General features: G+C 57.6%; 1 protein-coding gene across 4 annotated transcripts in view; it reads left to right on the forward strand.

The window, feature by feature from the left end:
- The first annotated feature begins 4,741 nt into the window (after positions 1-4,741).
- Positions 4,742-13,244, forward strand: part of SOGA1 (suppressor of glucose, autophagy associated 1) — a 96,440-nt gene continuing 87,937 nt past the window's right edge. For 3 of the 4 annotated variants that reach the window (XR_004033118.1, XM_030826861.1, XM_030826860.1), the window contains exon 1: positions 4,830-5,616. Coding sequence is in view for 3 of the 4 variants with exons in the window: in XM_030826861.1 (XP_030682721.1) it covers positions 4,930-5,616 (687 nt within the window). In the remaining variant the exon portion in view is untranslated. Of the gene's footprint in view, positions 5,617-13,244 lie in introns of all 4 variants that reach the window. The other variant, XM_030826859.1, reaches the window with a different exon arrangement.

Consider the following 13,244-nt stretch of genomic DNA (forward strand, 5'->3'; position numbering starts at 1 on the left):
TTAAGGCCCTAACTAACCATTCAGTGGCTCCTTGAATAACTCAGCTTAGGCCAGGCACAGTGGCTCATGCCTGTAATCCCAGCACTTTGGGAGGCCGAGGCGGCTGGATCACAAGGTCAGGAGATCAAGACCGTCCTGGCTAACACAGTGAAACCCTGTCTCTACTAAAAATACAAAAAAATTAGCCGGGTGTGGTGGCAGGCACCTGTAGTCCCAGCTACTCTGGAGGCTGAGGCAGGAGAATGGCGTGGACCCGGGAGGTGGAGCTTGCAGTGAGCCAAGATCACGTCACTGGACTCCAGCCTGGGTGACAGCTCTGTCTCAAAAATAAATAAATAAATAAATAAAATAACTCAGTTTAAAGGCTGCCTCCCCAGCTGGGTGCAGTGGCTCACGCCTGTAATCCCAACACTTTGGGAGGCCAAGATGGGCGGATCACAAGGTCAGGATATCGAGACCATCCTGGCCAACATGGTGAAACCCGGTCTCTACTAAAAATACAAAAATTAGCTGGGCATGGTGGCGCATGCCTGTAATCCCAGCTACACAGGAGGCTGAGGCAGGAGAATTGCTTGAACCCAGGAGGCAGAGGTTGGAGTGAGCCAAGATTGCGCCACTGCACTCCAGCCTGGCAACAAAGCTAGGCTCCATCTCAAACAAAAAACAAAAAACAAAAACAAAAACAAAAAAGGCTGCCTCCTCCGAGAGGCCTTCCTGACTCCCCTATTTAACGAGGTTTCCTGACTGATTCCTCTAATTTTCCCATAGCCAGTTGCTGTTTTTTTCATTTGTATAATGAAAAAACAAAACAAAACAAAACAACTTTAGTTTAAAAGAAAAAAAACACACCTCCTCTTGGAAGCTTTCCAGGAGTGAGTCTCCATTCAGTTTTCATCATGTTGGTCAATTTAGCAGCTTGAATGGGAGAAATGAAACTGTTTTTCCACTTGGGTAATCAGCATCTTCACTTCTTATGTTCTATAATTCTTACAATGTAATGCTTCAGTCTTTTTTGAGTAGCGCTTTCTGCAACACACACTGTGTGCCTGCTCTGGGCACTTCGCAGCCCAATAGGGTACCACAACAGGCTCTGGAATTGGGCAGCCCTGGGTTCAAGTCAATCCCAGCCCTTCTACTTCCAAGCTGTGTGACCTTGGTCACACATTCCAGCTACCCAGTGTTATGTAACAAATGACCCCAAAACTTAGTGGCCGAAAACAACAATATTTATTTTGCAGTTTGGGCAGGATTGGTGAGACAGCTCATTTCTGCTCCACTTGTCCACTGGGGCGGCTCCAAGCCTGGGGGCTGAATCATCTGCAGGCTCACTCTCTCACATTTCTGGTGGTTAGTGGGGACCAGAGCTGGAGTTGTTGGCTAGATCATCTTCATGTGGTCTCCCCATGAGGCCTGGGCTTCCTCCCATCATGGTGGGTGAGTGGCCAGAGAGAGAGAGAGAGAGAGAAGCAAGCTGGGTGGAATCCATGTTGCTTTTTATGACCTAACCTTGGAAGTCACAGATGAACACTTCTGCCATACTCTGTTGGTTGAGGCAGTCACAAGATCTGCTGAGATTCAAGGCAGGGGCGCACAGTGCCCCCACACACGTGCCACACACACATGCCGCTCAATTGGAGGAGCATCAATGTCACATTGTAAGAAGAGCAATTGGGATGAGATATACCCTTTGGAAAATATTAATCAGTCACAAGAAGTATCTTTACCTTTTGGAGATCCTTTACTGAAATGTGGAGCACAGAGCCCGGCACACAGGAAGAGGCCACACATCACACAGCTGCAGGATGTGCCGGCGCAAGGATGGTCACCCCGTCTACAATGTAGCCAGTTCTGGACTCTCAACAAGTCTCATCTCCTTTGTGGTATCCCTGGTCTGAACTGACCCTGAGTCCAGAGCCCCTACGTCGGCCCCACCTAGTCCCTCCCCACCAGGGCCCTGTTGTTCTCAAGGCTTCCCTGGGTCTGCAATGTAGATTCTTGACTCCCCAAATCCAAAGAACTCCTGACCTCATGATCCACCCGCCTCGGCCTCCCAAAGTGCTGGGATTACAGGCATGAGCCACTGCGCCTAGCTACTGCTCGCTTCCATTTTAGCAGTACAGAGCCTGAAACCCGGGTCGGGGGCGCATGGGGACCCACAGGCCCCTCCCTGGCCAGCCATGAGTGTTGGGCCCAGAGAAGACAGGTGATAGAGCCAGGACTCAGACCCCTGCCCTAGAAGAGAGATGCAGGCCACTCTAATCTCAGGACTGCTGATGTGACCAAGGGTGTGTCAGGAGTGGCTGAGCCAGCCTGGTCTGCTATGTCCCTGCATTCACACCACCCAACACCTCCAAGCCTATGTTCTGCATAGGGGGAGAGGCTGAAGCACAGAGAGAGGACACACTTTCCAAGAGCTTCACAGCATCTTTCTGTGCCAGACTAGATGCAGCCTACTAGAGCCAGGGGCATCTGAGCTGGATGGACCCTGTCATCTGTTACATTAGACCAGAGCAGCTGGGGACTCTGAGACCTGGAATGTGGGAAGGCCTGCCCTGGGTCACTAGCCTGCAGCTCCCACATCCTTCTCCAGCACTCCTGCCCCCATGCCATGCCATGCCACCCTGTTTGTGCTGAGTCTTTTGTGGTCCCCCCCAACACACACTGTGTGCTCCATGAGGTCAGGCACTGACATGCCCACCACTGTGTCCCTCGGTGTACCTGGCGCCTGTGCAAACAGGGTTTGTTGACAGTCAGTGGGGGGTGAGGGGAGCTGGTGTCTTGCCAGGAGGGGGTGGGGATGCCCCTGCGGAAGTGTTTGCCAAAAGCCTGCTGAGTGCCTGCTCCTCACTTGGCCGTACGGAGGGCACCTAGCGTTGGGGTGGAGGAGCACTCACACCTGGATCCAGATGAAGTCATGCCTCTGGAGAGAGGGGATGCCCCAGGAGTGTATTCACTGCGTGTGGGGGAGGTGGGACAGAGACAAAGAAGTGGACCTGGTGCCTGCTGTGTCACAGGCAGGTGCAGAGGTGAAGGAAGGGAATTGGGGGAGGAAGAAGAAGGAGAAAATGGGCAGGAGGAAGAAGAGGGGAAAGAGGGGAAAAAGGAAGACTTGGAAAAGGAGGGAGGAAAGGAAGGGGAAAGATGGGAGAAGAAGGAGGAAAAAAGAGCAGGGGATAAATGGGAGAGGGAGGAGAGAATAGGAGGAGGAAGAGGCTGTAAAGGGGCAAAAACATCCCTGCCCTTCTGGTGGCAAGGGGTGTGGGGCACCCTAAGGACGAGGGTCCATCTGTGGGGCAAAGGACTCAATCCAGCTCTGCCTTGCGGTGGCTCAAGGATGGGGGCGTAGCGGCCAGGCGGCGTGGGGGCTGGGGAAGGTGTGAGAGACACGGGAAAATCAACACGCCCAAGGAGACGCCCAGACGCCCGGGAGGAAAGAAAACATGCCCATCAGAGCTCAAGTCCTGCACTGCTCCTGGAGGGGACGTGTGGGGTCAGGGCAACCATCCCAGCCCATGCCAGCCCCCACCGGGGCCAAAACCGCCATCCAAAGCATCCTCTAGGCTGACATCTCGTAATAGGTCGCCTCCATTTTATTTTTATTTTTATTTATTTGTTTATTTTTTTGAGATGGAGTCTAGCTCTGCCACCCAGGCTGGAGTGCAATGGCGCGATCTCGGCTCACTGCAACCTCTGCCTCCCGGGTTCAAGCGATTCTCCTGCCTCAGCCTCCCGAGTAGCTGGGGTTACAGGCACGCGCTACCACGCCCGGCTAATTTTTGTATTTTTTTAGTAGAGACGGGGTTTCATCATGTTGGTCAGGCTGGTCTCGAACTCCTGACATCGTGATCCACCCGCCTCGGCCTCCCAAAGTGCTGGGATTACAGGCATGAGCCACCGCGGTCGCTTCCATTTTAGCCGTACGGAGCCTGAAACCCGGGTCGGGGGCGCATGGGGAGAACTATCCGCCGATCAAGGTGCGCGAGCCAGGCATGCACACAGGGCTTCACGGTCCCTATGCCAGGAGAGGGAAGCTGAGGCAGGGGGAGCCCGAGCGCGCCCGGGAGGTGTGAGCTTTGGGCCCCATCGGTGCCGCCTAGACCGTGAGCTTGACGCATCTGTGCGATGGGATCGCGGCTCCGGCGGTGCCGGCTGAGGGGGCGGAGTTCGCGCACGCTCGGCACGGGGCGAGGGGCGAGGCGCTGGGCGTGCATGGATGCGGGCTCCTGCGAACTGAGGTCCGCCCGGCCTCAGCCTGGGAGTCCCGGCTCCCTCCGCTCTCGCGGGCCCTGCCCGGACGCCGGGCGCAGCGGCGCCTCCGCCGGGTGCGTTCCCCGAGCGGGCAGGGGAGGAGGCGGCGGAGCGGAGGAGGAGGGAGCCGGGGCCGCGGCTGCCCGCGCCCGCCTGACCCTCGAGGGGGTCGCTGTTGCCTCGCAGATCCCTCCCTCGCTCCCTGCCTGCGTCCCTCCCTGCCGCTCTCGCCGCGTCCGCCTTTTGTTCGCGGAACCGCGCGCCCCCGAGCCGAGGCGGCGGGGCGGGGAGCTGGCGGGGCTGCGCGGGGGGCGGGCCGCGCCGGGCGGAGCCGGGGCCCGGGCCGCAGCCGGACTCGGAGCCCGAGGGAGCGATCGGCGTGCGGGCGGCGGGGGCTCAGGCGCGCCCCGGGGGCGCGGCGAGGCCGAGGGGGCGGGCGCCGGGCGGAGCCGCAGCCGGAGCCGGGGCGCCTGGAGGCGGTCGGGCCGCACTCTCCGAGCCCAGAGCAGCGGAGAGACCGCGCGGCGGGGCTTGGGGCGGGGACGCGGTGTCGGGGCCGAGGTGGGCCAAGAGCAGCCGCAGCCCGAGCGGCTGGAGCCGCGCCGGGTCCCTCCCCAGGGACGTCGAGGCCGGGCGGGCCTGGGCCATGCGCGCAGCTCGCTGAGGCCAAGGGAGGCCGCGATGGAGGCGCCGGCGGCCGAGCCCCCGGTCCGGGGCTGCGGTCCCCAGTCCGCGCCTGCACCCGCGTCTGTCCCGGAGAGGAAAAAGAGCCACCGCGCGCCGTCGCCGGCCCGGCCCAGAGACGTGGCCGGCTGGTCGCTGGCTAAGGGCCGCCGCGGCCCAGGCCCGGGCGCAGCAGTCGCTTGCAGCGCCGCGTCCTCCGCACGGCCGGACAAGAAGGGGCGCGCGGTGGCTCCCGGGGCGCGGGGCGCGGGGGCGCGGGTGGCCGGGGTCCGCACCGGGGTCCGTGCCAAGGGCCGTCCGCGCCCGGGTGCGGGGCTGCGACCGCCACCGCCGCCCCCCAGCCTCACGGATAGCAGCTCGGAGGTGTCGGACTGCGCGTCGGAGGAGGCGCGCCTGTTGGGCCTGGAGCTGGCGCTGAGCAGCGACGCCGAGTCCGCGGCCGGGGGCCCGGCAGAGGTCCGTACGGGGCAGCAGGCCCAGCCCGCGCCCTCCGCACAGCAGCCCCCGCGGCCGCCCGCCTCCCCGGACGAGCCGTCGGTGGCCGCGTCATCGGTGGGCAGCAGCCGCTTGCCGCTCAGCGCCTCGCTTGCCTTCTCCGACCTCACCGAGGAGATGCTGGACTGCGGGCCCAGCGGCTTGGTGCGGGAGCTGGAGGAGCTGCGCTCGGAGAACGACTATCTCAAGGTGGGGGCGCCTGGGTAGAAAGGGGGGCCGCAGGGGTCGCCGGCTGTCACAGTCCCGCGGGCCTGAGGCACCAGCCGGCCCTCCTTCCCACTGAACAATCCGGAGAAAGGGGCCCAAGCCCTCTGGGGACCACTCTGAGGTGGATCTGGGGCTCCCTCATTCCCCCGCCCCCCCTCAACTTTATTTGGGAAGCGCGCTCCTGAAAAAGACCGTGGAACTGGCTACAGGGCCCTAGCCTGGGAGCGGGGACTTGAGAAAGCTTTGGAGCGTTCTGGGAGGCGTTGCTGAGGTGGGGGTGGGTAGCCAGGGAAGGGATGGATCTCTGCCTTCAGCTGCCCAGAACCTCCACGCCCAGGCTCTCCTTCTTGGGACGGGATTGGTGGACACCGCCGCCAGAGAAACCTGTGGCCATCTCCTGCCCAGGAAAGGCCTGAATGCCATCCTGAGTCGTTACCCAGGGCTTTCCCGGGCGCAGGCCTGTCTCTGCCTGCCTTTCTGGGCGGGTCCAGTTTGAAAGCATGACATCTGGGAACATCCCCTTGGCTGGAGTCCACTTCCGCCCAGCCTAACGGTCCCACAGCCTGGAGGATGATGTCGTGGGAGAACCGGTTCAGAGGCAGCTTCCAGTGTCTTTTGCCCTCCCTGGGGCAGACCTTGTGCACACAGCAGCCCCATTGGCCCCTCGTGGCCAGTGCCTTTCCGTGTTCCCAGTGAGAGGAGGGCAACTGCCCACCTGGAACAGGACTTCCCTGTGGCCATGTGGGGACCCTAGGGCTTCCCCCGGACAGCAGGCTTTGCCTTTGCTTTTTCAGTGGACATGAGTACCTACTGGGTGCCAGCCAGGCTCCATCTGCATGCGTCCGGGTGCCATGGCAGCTTTAGGGACAGCCCAGCTTGCACGTGTTGACCTCTCCCTGGGAGGCTGGAAGCTTCCTGAGCCCTCCTGCCGCTGGCTGGGCACGGTTTTGGAGGAGGCTGAAATGTTGCCGACTCTTGTCAGTGGATGATGGCCTGGCACAACACCCAGAGTGCCCCTGGCTGTGGAGCCCACAGCATGCTGCTGGTTTATGTCTGCCCTGCAGCACTTAGCTTTTAACTTTTCCTTGTGGCTCTTCTGGCCAAATGGGCTTCTCCCTCATTAAAGTATCGGTGTCTTGCTCAACTATGTCTCTGCCTCCCCATTTTCCCCGGGATCTGCTCTCCAGCCTGAGTTCTGTAAATGCTTGTAGTACGGAAGGACAAGGTCTGTCTGAATCAAGAGACACCTTTCCCCAAGCCAGGCCTCAGTCTCCTCATCTGTTAAATGGGAGGATGTCTTCCCAAGGGCCTGGTTCGGTGTTGGCAACTGGGAGTTCAGTCGGCTCTTTGAGTCTTCAGAAGCCGGTGGTAAGGAGAGGGCAAGTGGAAGGTGAGGAGGAGGAGGGAGGCGACGAGCCAGGACAAGGGTCTTTTGCTCCTGCCCTCTGGGTGCTCTGATTTGCTTCCAGTGAGTGCTGCCTGAATTGGCCTTAACTGAAACTCTGAGCTCCTCACCCCTGCCTCCTGGTTCCTGCTACTCACTCTGGTGAAGGGGGGATGGGTTGCAGAGCTTTGCTTCAGGGCTCCTAGGCATCCATCCCCATGGGCTCCTGTCCATCCCAGGAAGTCATCAGGCTCTGACCCAAAGTCCGTTTGAGGCACCCATGACTGTTTAAAGGGGAAAACAGTCCCAGGAGGCTGGGGTTGAGCCCGGGATCTCACAGGGGCCAGGGCCCAGCTGGGGACATCCCACATTTGGGCCAGCATGGAGCCGTAATTTCCACCATTCATTCAGTGGCTCAGGCTTCGTGCTGCTATTGGATCTGGGGTCTGTCGCTTCCTGACTGCGTGATCTTTGGCAAGTTACTTAAAGGCCCTGGACCTTTGCTTTCTCATTTGTAAAAATGGGACAGTAACACGCTTTCCAACCTCAAGGGTTAAATGAGCTGATTCCTGCAGACACCATTAGAGCACCTGATATGTAGTAAACCTCTGATCACTGCTCTTGTCAGAGGCACGGGACACATTTCCATGTGCACCCAGCCTGTTCTCTTGTGGATTCTGTGAGGGCAGAATAGATCCTCTTTATCACCCAAGGCAGGCTGGGCTCTTTCTCGTGGCCCCTCATTGGTTCATTCGGCAGCTGTTTATTTAGAACCTGCCGTGTGCTAGGGCAGATCTGGGATATAGCCGTGGACAAGGGAGGATGAGGTGTCTGTTGTCACAGAGCTTTGGGGGAGACCAGAATTAAACGATAGTCATACAAGAAATCACAACACAGATCATAATGAGGGTGAAGGGGACAGTTTGCCAGGAGCACACGAAGGAGGGGGCTGGGGTGCACAGGGAGGCTGAGAGCTGCAGGATGCCATGGAGCCAACTGATTGAGGGGCTGGAGTAAGAAGATTTCAGGCTAAGGGAAATTGGAATGCTCGTTGAGTTCAAGAACAGCGCTAAGGCCAGAGAGGGGGAAGGAGTGTGGGTAAGAGAGGAGAGCAAGGCCAGCCCATGCCACTTCTCACTGTGTACATTTGGGTTAGCCCCTTAACTTCTCTGGATATCTGTTTATCCCAGCCGCCAGCCTCACAGAGGCAGGGTCAAAATCCAGAGACTGAATGTGGACCATAAACAGAGGGGTTATTACTGGAGGTGTTGTGTTGTTTATTCCACAGATGGGAAAACTGTGGCCAGAGTGGGGAAGAGACTTGCTCCGGGTCCCAGAGCCGGGTCGCTAGGCTGCCAGGGCTTGGAGTAAGCATGTGTTAGACTCTTGGTGTGTTTTCTGCCTTTCTGGACTACTTTGCCTCTAAGATGCAGAAACTGAGTGCAAGGGAAAGGACTCCAAATCCCCAGTATGTCACCTGCAGGAGCAGAGTTGAAGGAGGTCCCACCACGTCTGGTGGGTGGCCCTGCTCAGGCTTACCTCCCCCTTGTAGGGGTCACTGGGAACTGTCAACTGCAAAGGACTGTGATCTCCAGTCTGGTGTGGTCTGCTCTGGGGTCCAAGTGAGGAAAGCATAAATCGGGCAACTCTCTCCCAGTGAGAAGATAGAAGGAGCTTCTACAGAGAAGGTAGTGAGCTCACTGTCACTTTAATTATTCAGAGAGAGGCGGGATGACCTTGCATGCTTGGATAAAGATAGTGGGTTTGTGGAATGATTGCTCGAGAAGGGTTCAGAGGGAGATTGATGTGGTGGCTGCAGTTGAGCTGCCTGACCTTGGGTCCCTTCTAGCCAAGGAAGTCTGAAGGTTATTAACTACTGAGGTTCCAGAATTCTAAGATGCAGCTTTAGCTGCAGAGCAGACATGTCACCTGTGACCTTCAAAGACCCGGTGATCTGAGGTCTTCCAGCCTTTCATCACCACTAACCGTTAAGCACGTACCATGTGGCCAGAACATGTAGGAGCCCACTGGGTGTGGTTGGAGGAATCTGAGAGTTGGAGCCTGAAGACCTGACTTTGAAACTTGACTCTCCCGTTTACTGTGTGACCATGGGCAAGTTACCTGGCTTCTCTGAGCTGCTTCTTTTTCTCGTCTGTATAATAAAGGTGATGGGGCCTGGCGCAGTGACTCACGCCTGTAATCCCAGCACTTTGGGAGGCCAAGGCGGGTGGATCATCTGAGGTCAGGAGTTCGAAACCAGTCTGGCCAACATGGCGAAACCCCATCTCTACTAAAAATACAAAAATTACCCAGGCGTGGTGGTGTGTGCCTGTAATCCCAGCTACTCAGGAGGCTGAGGCAGGAGAATCACTTGACCCTGGGAGGCGGAGGTTGCAGTGATCCGTGATCGCGCCACTGCAGTCTAGCCTGGGCAACAGAGTGAAACTCTGTCTCAAAAAAAAAAAAATAAGTAAAGGTGATGGAACCTGCCTGGACAATCTCATACGATTGTCGTCAGGAATCAGGGAAGTGTGAATAGACAAGAAAACGTTTTGCAAGCAGTGAAATCCCAAGTGGCCTGAGGAATTGTTATTATTCATAGCCAATGGGCAGACAGGATGTCTGTGTCTTCATTCTTGGAGGAACTGGGAGAATGCAGGAGGGTGGATTTCCTTAGTTTTAGAATGTTAATACATCAGTAGCTGCTTCAGGGAGAACGGAAAGGTGTGATCACCTTCCCTGCCGTGTGTCTGTGGGCTCCGTCCTTGGTGATTAGATGTGAGTGAAGTGCAGCCAGTCTAGATGTCAGCTCAGAAGGGCCTGGAGGAAGCACCTAATCCATCCCTGCTTGCCATTTTACAGATCAGTAAATGGAGGCTCTAAATTACATAGCCAGGATTCCAACCCAGGTTGGTCTAACTCTGGGCCTGTTCTTTCTGCAGTGTGACCAGAGCGGTGAGCTTTTGGTTGCTAACTAGCGTGTCTAGGCTGGGACACAGTTGGTGAGAGGAATCTTGTCATGGGCCAGGCTCTAGGCTAAGGCATGCTGGGGGCCCGGAGCCTGGGGGAGGTGGGGGTTAGTGGAGGATGTTTGTGTGTGCATGTGTGTGAGATTGTTCCTTCTTCTGTAACATGGGGGACAAGCATGCCCGCCCAGGGCCGTGAGGACCCTTTTCAGTGTGAGGACGCAGATGGAGTGCACAGTGAGTGTTAGTGTCTCCCAGTCATTGCCGTTCCCTTATCTGTTCCTCCAGGCAGGCATTCATTCATTCAACACATATTTCCCCAGTGGCTCCTGGGTACCAGGCCCTGTGCTGGGTGTCTGGACCCAGTGGCCATGTAGTAGGCTTCTGCATGTAGCTCTTCTCTTCTTGGCTCCCAGTAGCTACAGGGGGAGGACTCCAGTCTGTCACTGGGTGGAGGAGAGGAGGTCACCACAGTCAGCAAAGCTCTTGGCTGCTCCTTACCCTGAGTCCCAGCCGCAGCCTCCCTGGGGCGGAGCCTGTGTCCCTGGGCACACTCTGTCTTGCACATACAAATGCACATATACTGTTCACAGCTCAAGCTCAGAGACACACAGCCACTCGCACACGTCTCACAGACCCATCCAGTGACTCGCTGCTGTTGGATGCTTTCAGAAGCACGCCTCCAGACATATTAGAGAGGATTCTCACTCAGAGAAGTGCACAAACCCATGCAGCTACACAACTCCCGTTCCATCACACCCTCCGTCACACCCACACATCACCAGACACAACGGAGGCTCAGACCTGGCTGCAACCCCCACATCAGAAACACATTCTCATATACACATCTTACACCCCCAGACACACCCAGATATGTCCCAGAGACAGACTGACATCCTGCAGACACACTCAGACTCATCAGAAGTACACATTTAGGTGGAGACACAAACCCACACAGACATTATACACACACACTAGCATCCACAGAAGTCTACACATCTACCCTTGCCAGGCTGGCCCAGGAACAAGCTCACCACCTGGGTACCTCCCCTGCCTCTTCTACAAAGAGAGCAGCAGAGACTTGCACACCTACCCGAGGCTTACAGACACCCACCAAGGGGACTCCCATGCAGACATTTACACACAGATTAGCACACGCAGTCACATGCACATCAGCAGGGACACAGCACAGTCTGGCATGCAAATATTAGGCATGTAGCATTTGCCAACAGGAGCCAGAGGCTCTCAAACTGGGGAACCTAGACACACACACACACACACACACACACACACACACACACACACGCTGTGACATTTCATCCACACACAGAAACAGGAAATCCTGGTCTGTGTCTCCCTGGAGCTAATGTGTACAAACTACTACTGTTTTCAGTGGCTCACTAGGCTTCCTTCCACAAGGCTGCTGGGAACACAGGAGTGTGGCCAGGGGCTTGACTTTATAACCTTCTGGAGCTGGGGGTCTTGGGATCCTGGGTGGTGGGTGGATGGGGGCTGGTAGGTCTTGAAGTCAGAAGAAGCTGCACTGAAGTCCCCCAGGTCCCTGATGCCCAGCTCCTGGGCCCAGGGCCAGTGGGGCTGAGTGAAGTGGACCGATTGTCCAGCTGCCCACAGAAGAAACACTGCCCGGGGGCAACTCCCTTCTAATCTCCTTGGAATTTCCTGCTGGCCCTATCTCCCCCTTCTCCTCCTGTTCCCTTGCTGGGGGCTGCAGAGGGCCATGCCACTCCCATCTGTAAAGGGTGCCCCGTTCTGGCTGGGGAATGATGGAGGCCAGGGTAGAGGTGGCTAGAGGAGGTATGGGAGCTCAGAGGAGGGGCTTGGCAGGCTTCCTGGAGGAGGAGGTGACCTTGGAGCTGGGGAGTTAGCCTCAAGTGGCTGTCCCTGTGCCCAACTCTTAGAACAGTGCCTGCCACGTTGCAGGGGCTCAATAAATATGTGTACAATGAAGTGAAAGGCAGTAGGCAGGGCCTGGAGGTGGACCACAGGCTTGAAACGGAAAAGCTGGAGGGAGTGGTGGGAGCTGGCAGGGATGGGGAGAGTCTGGGAAGGGGAGTTGGGCTGGCTTGGGAAGGGCACTGAATGCCAAGCCAAGGGAGCACCTTGCTGGGAATGGTCTTGTTGCAGCAAAGCTGCAGCCACCTCCTTTTATGTGTCTGCAGCCCTGGGCCTGAGGCCTGCCCTGGCGGAGAGGCCTGGGGAGGGAGGAGAGCCAGGCTGTGTTGTCTCGGGGCAAACTCCACCTCTGGAGTGAAGTCTGGAGCCAAACCTCACTGTGTCACCTCCTCCCTGTGCATGCTGTCCCTGCGCAAGCCCCTCAAGCCTCCGTCTTCCCCCTGTAAAATGGGGATGTGATCCTTTCTAGCGGGGCACTTGGGAGACTGACAGCTCAGATGTTCTGTGCACCTAGCACCATCCTGGCACAGAGGAGGGGAGCAGGCCCCATGTCCTGCATAGCCTCCGGGGCAGAGAGAGTCCCCTAGGGAAGGGGCGCAGCTAAGTTCAAGCAAGGGCCTGCCCAGCAGCCAAGGTTTTCACTGAGGTCATTCCCCTGGTCCCCACATGCATAACCTCATCCGTGGTCACCTTCACTCCCCTTGGTGCCGGAAGGAACTTGGAGCTGGGGTGCTCCATGCCAGGCTGACCCTGGCATCACTGGAGGCCTCAGTCAGCACTGCATCTACCTGCTTTACGGAAGTGAAGCACAGCAGGGGGTCAGAGCGGGTGGGAGCAGCAGGCCAGCCCTTCCTTCTCTGAGGTCCAGGGTGGTTGGGAGAGAGCACTGTGATCTGGAGCCAAGCTGACTGGGCTCGAATCCCAGCTCTGCCTCTTCCTTTCTGAGCTTTCCCTTTCTGAGCCTCAGTCTCGTCATCTGTAGAATGGGGATGTGGATGTCCTTGCCCCGCATGTTGCCGTGAGGGTTCCATAAGAGAAAGCGTGCATGTGCGGGTCCCATTAGCCAGGTCTGGCTCCTGGGAAGGACCTAACAGCGCTTGGCGCTTGCCTGTTATATCTGGCTCTGGTGTGACCCCCGTGACCCCAGGTTAAGCTGGGTCCTTGATGACGGGCCGTGCTTGGCTCTGGGTGTCCCTCTGTGGGTGTTGGCTTGGGGCATCAGTCTGAGTGGTATGCACAGAGCTGCACTGCATTTTGGGCACCCCCAAACATATCTCCCTGTCTGTGTCCCCCCCTTCCCTCCCCCACGGCGTTGTGTCACTCTTCCCTGAATGGCCCAGGCTAGT

Source organism: Nomascus leucogenys, chromosome 13 (assembly GCF_006542625.1).
Source record: "Nomascus leucogenys isolate Asia chromosome 13, Asia_NLE_v1, whole genome shotgun sequence".
In the NCBI taxonomy this organism is placed as follows: domain Eukaryota; kingdom Metazoa; phylum Chordata; class Mammalia; order Primates; family Hylobatidae; genus Nomascus; species Nomascus leucogenys.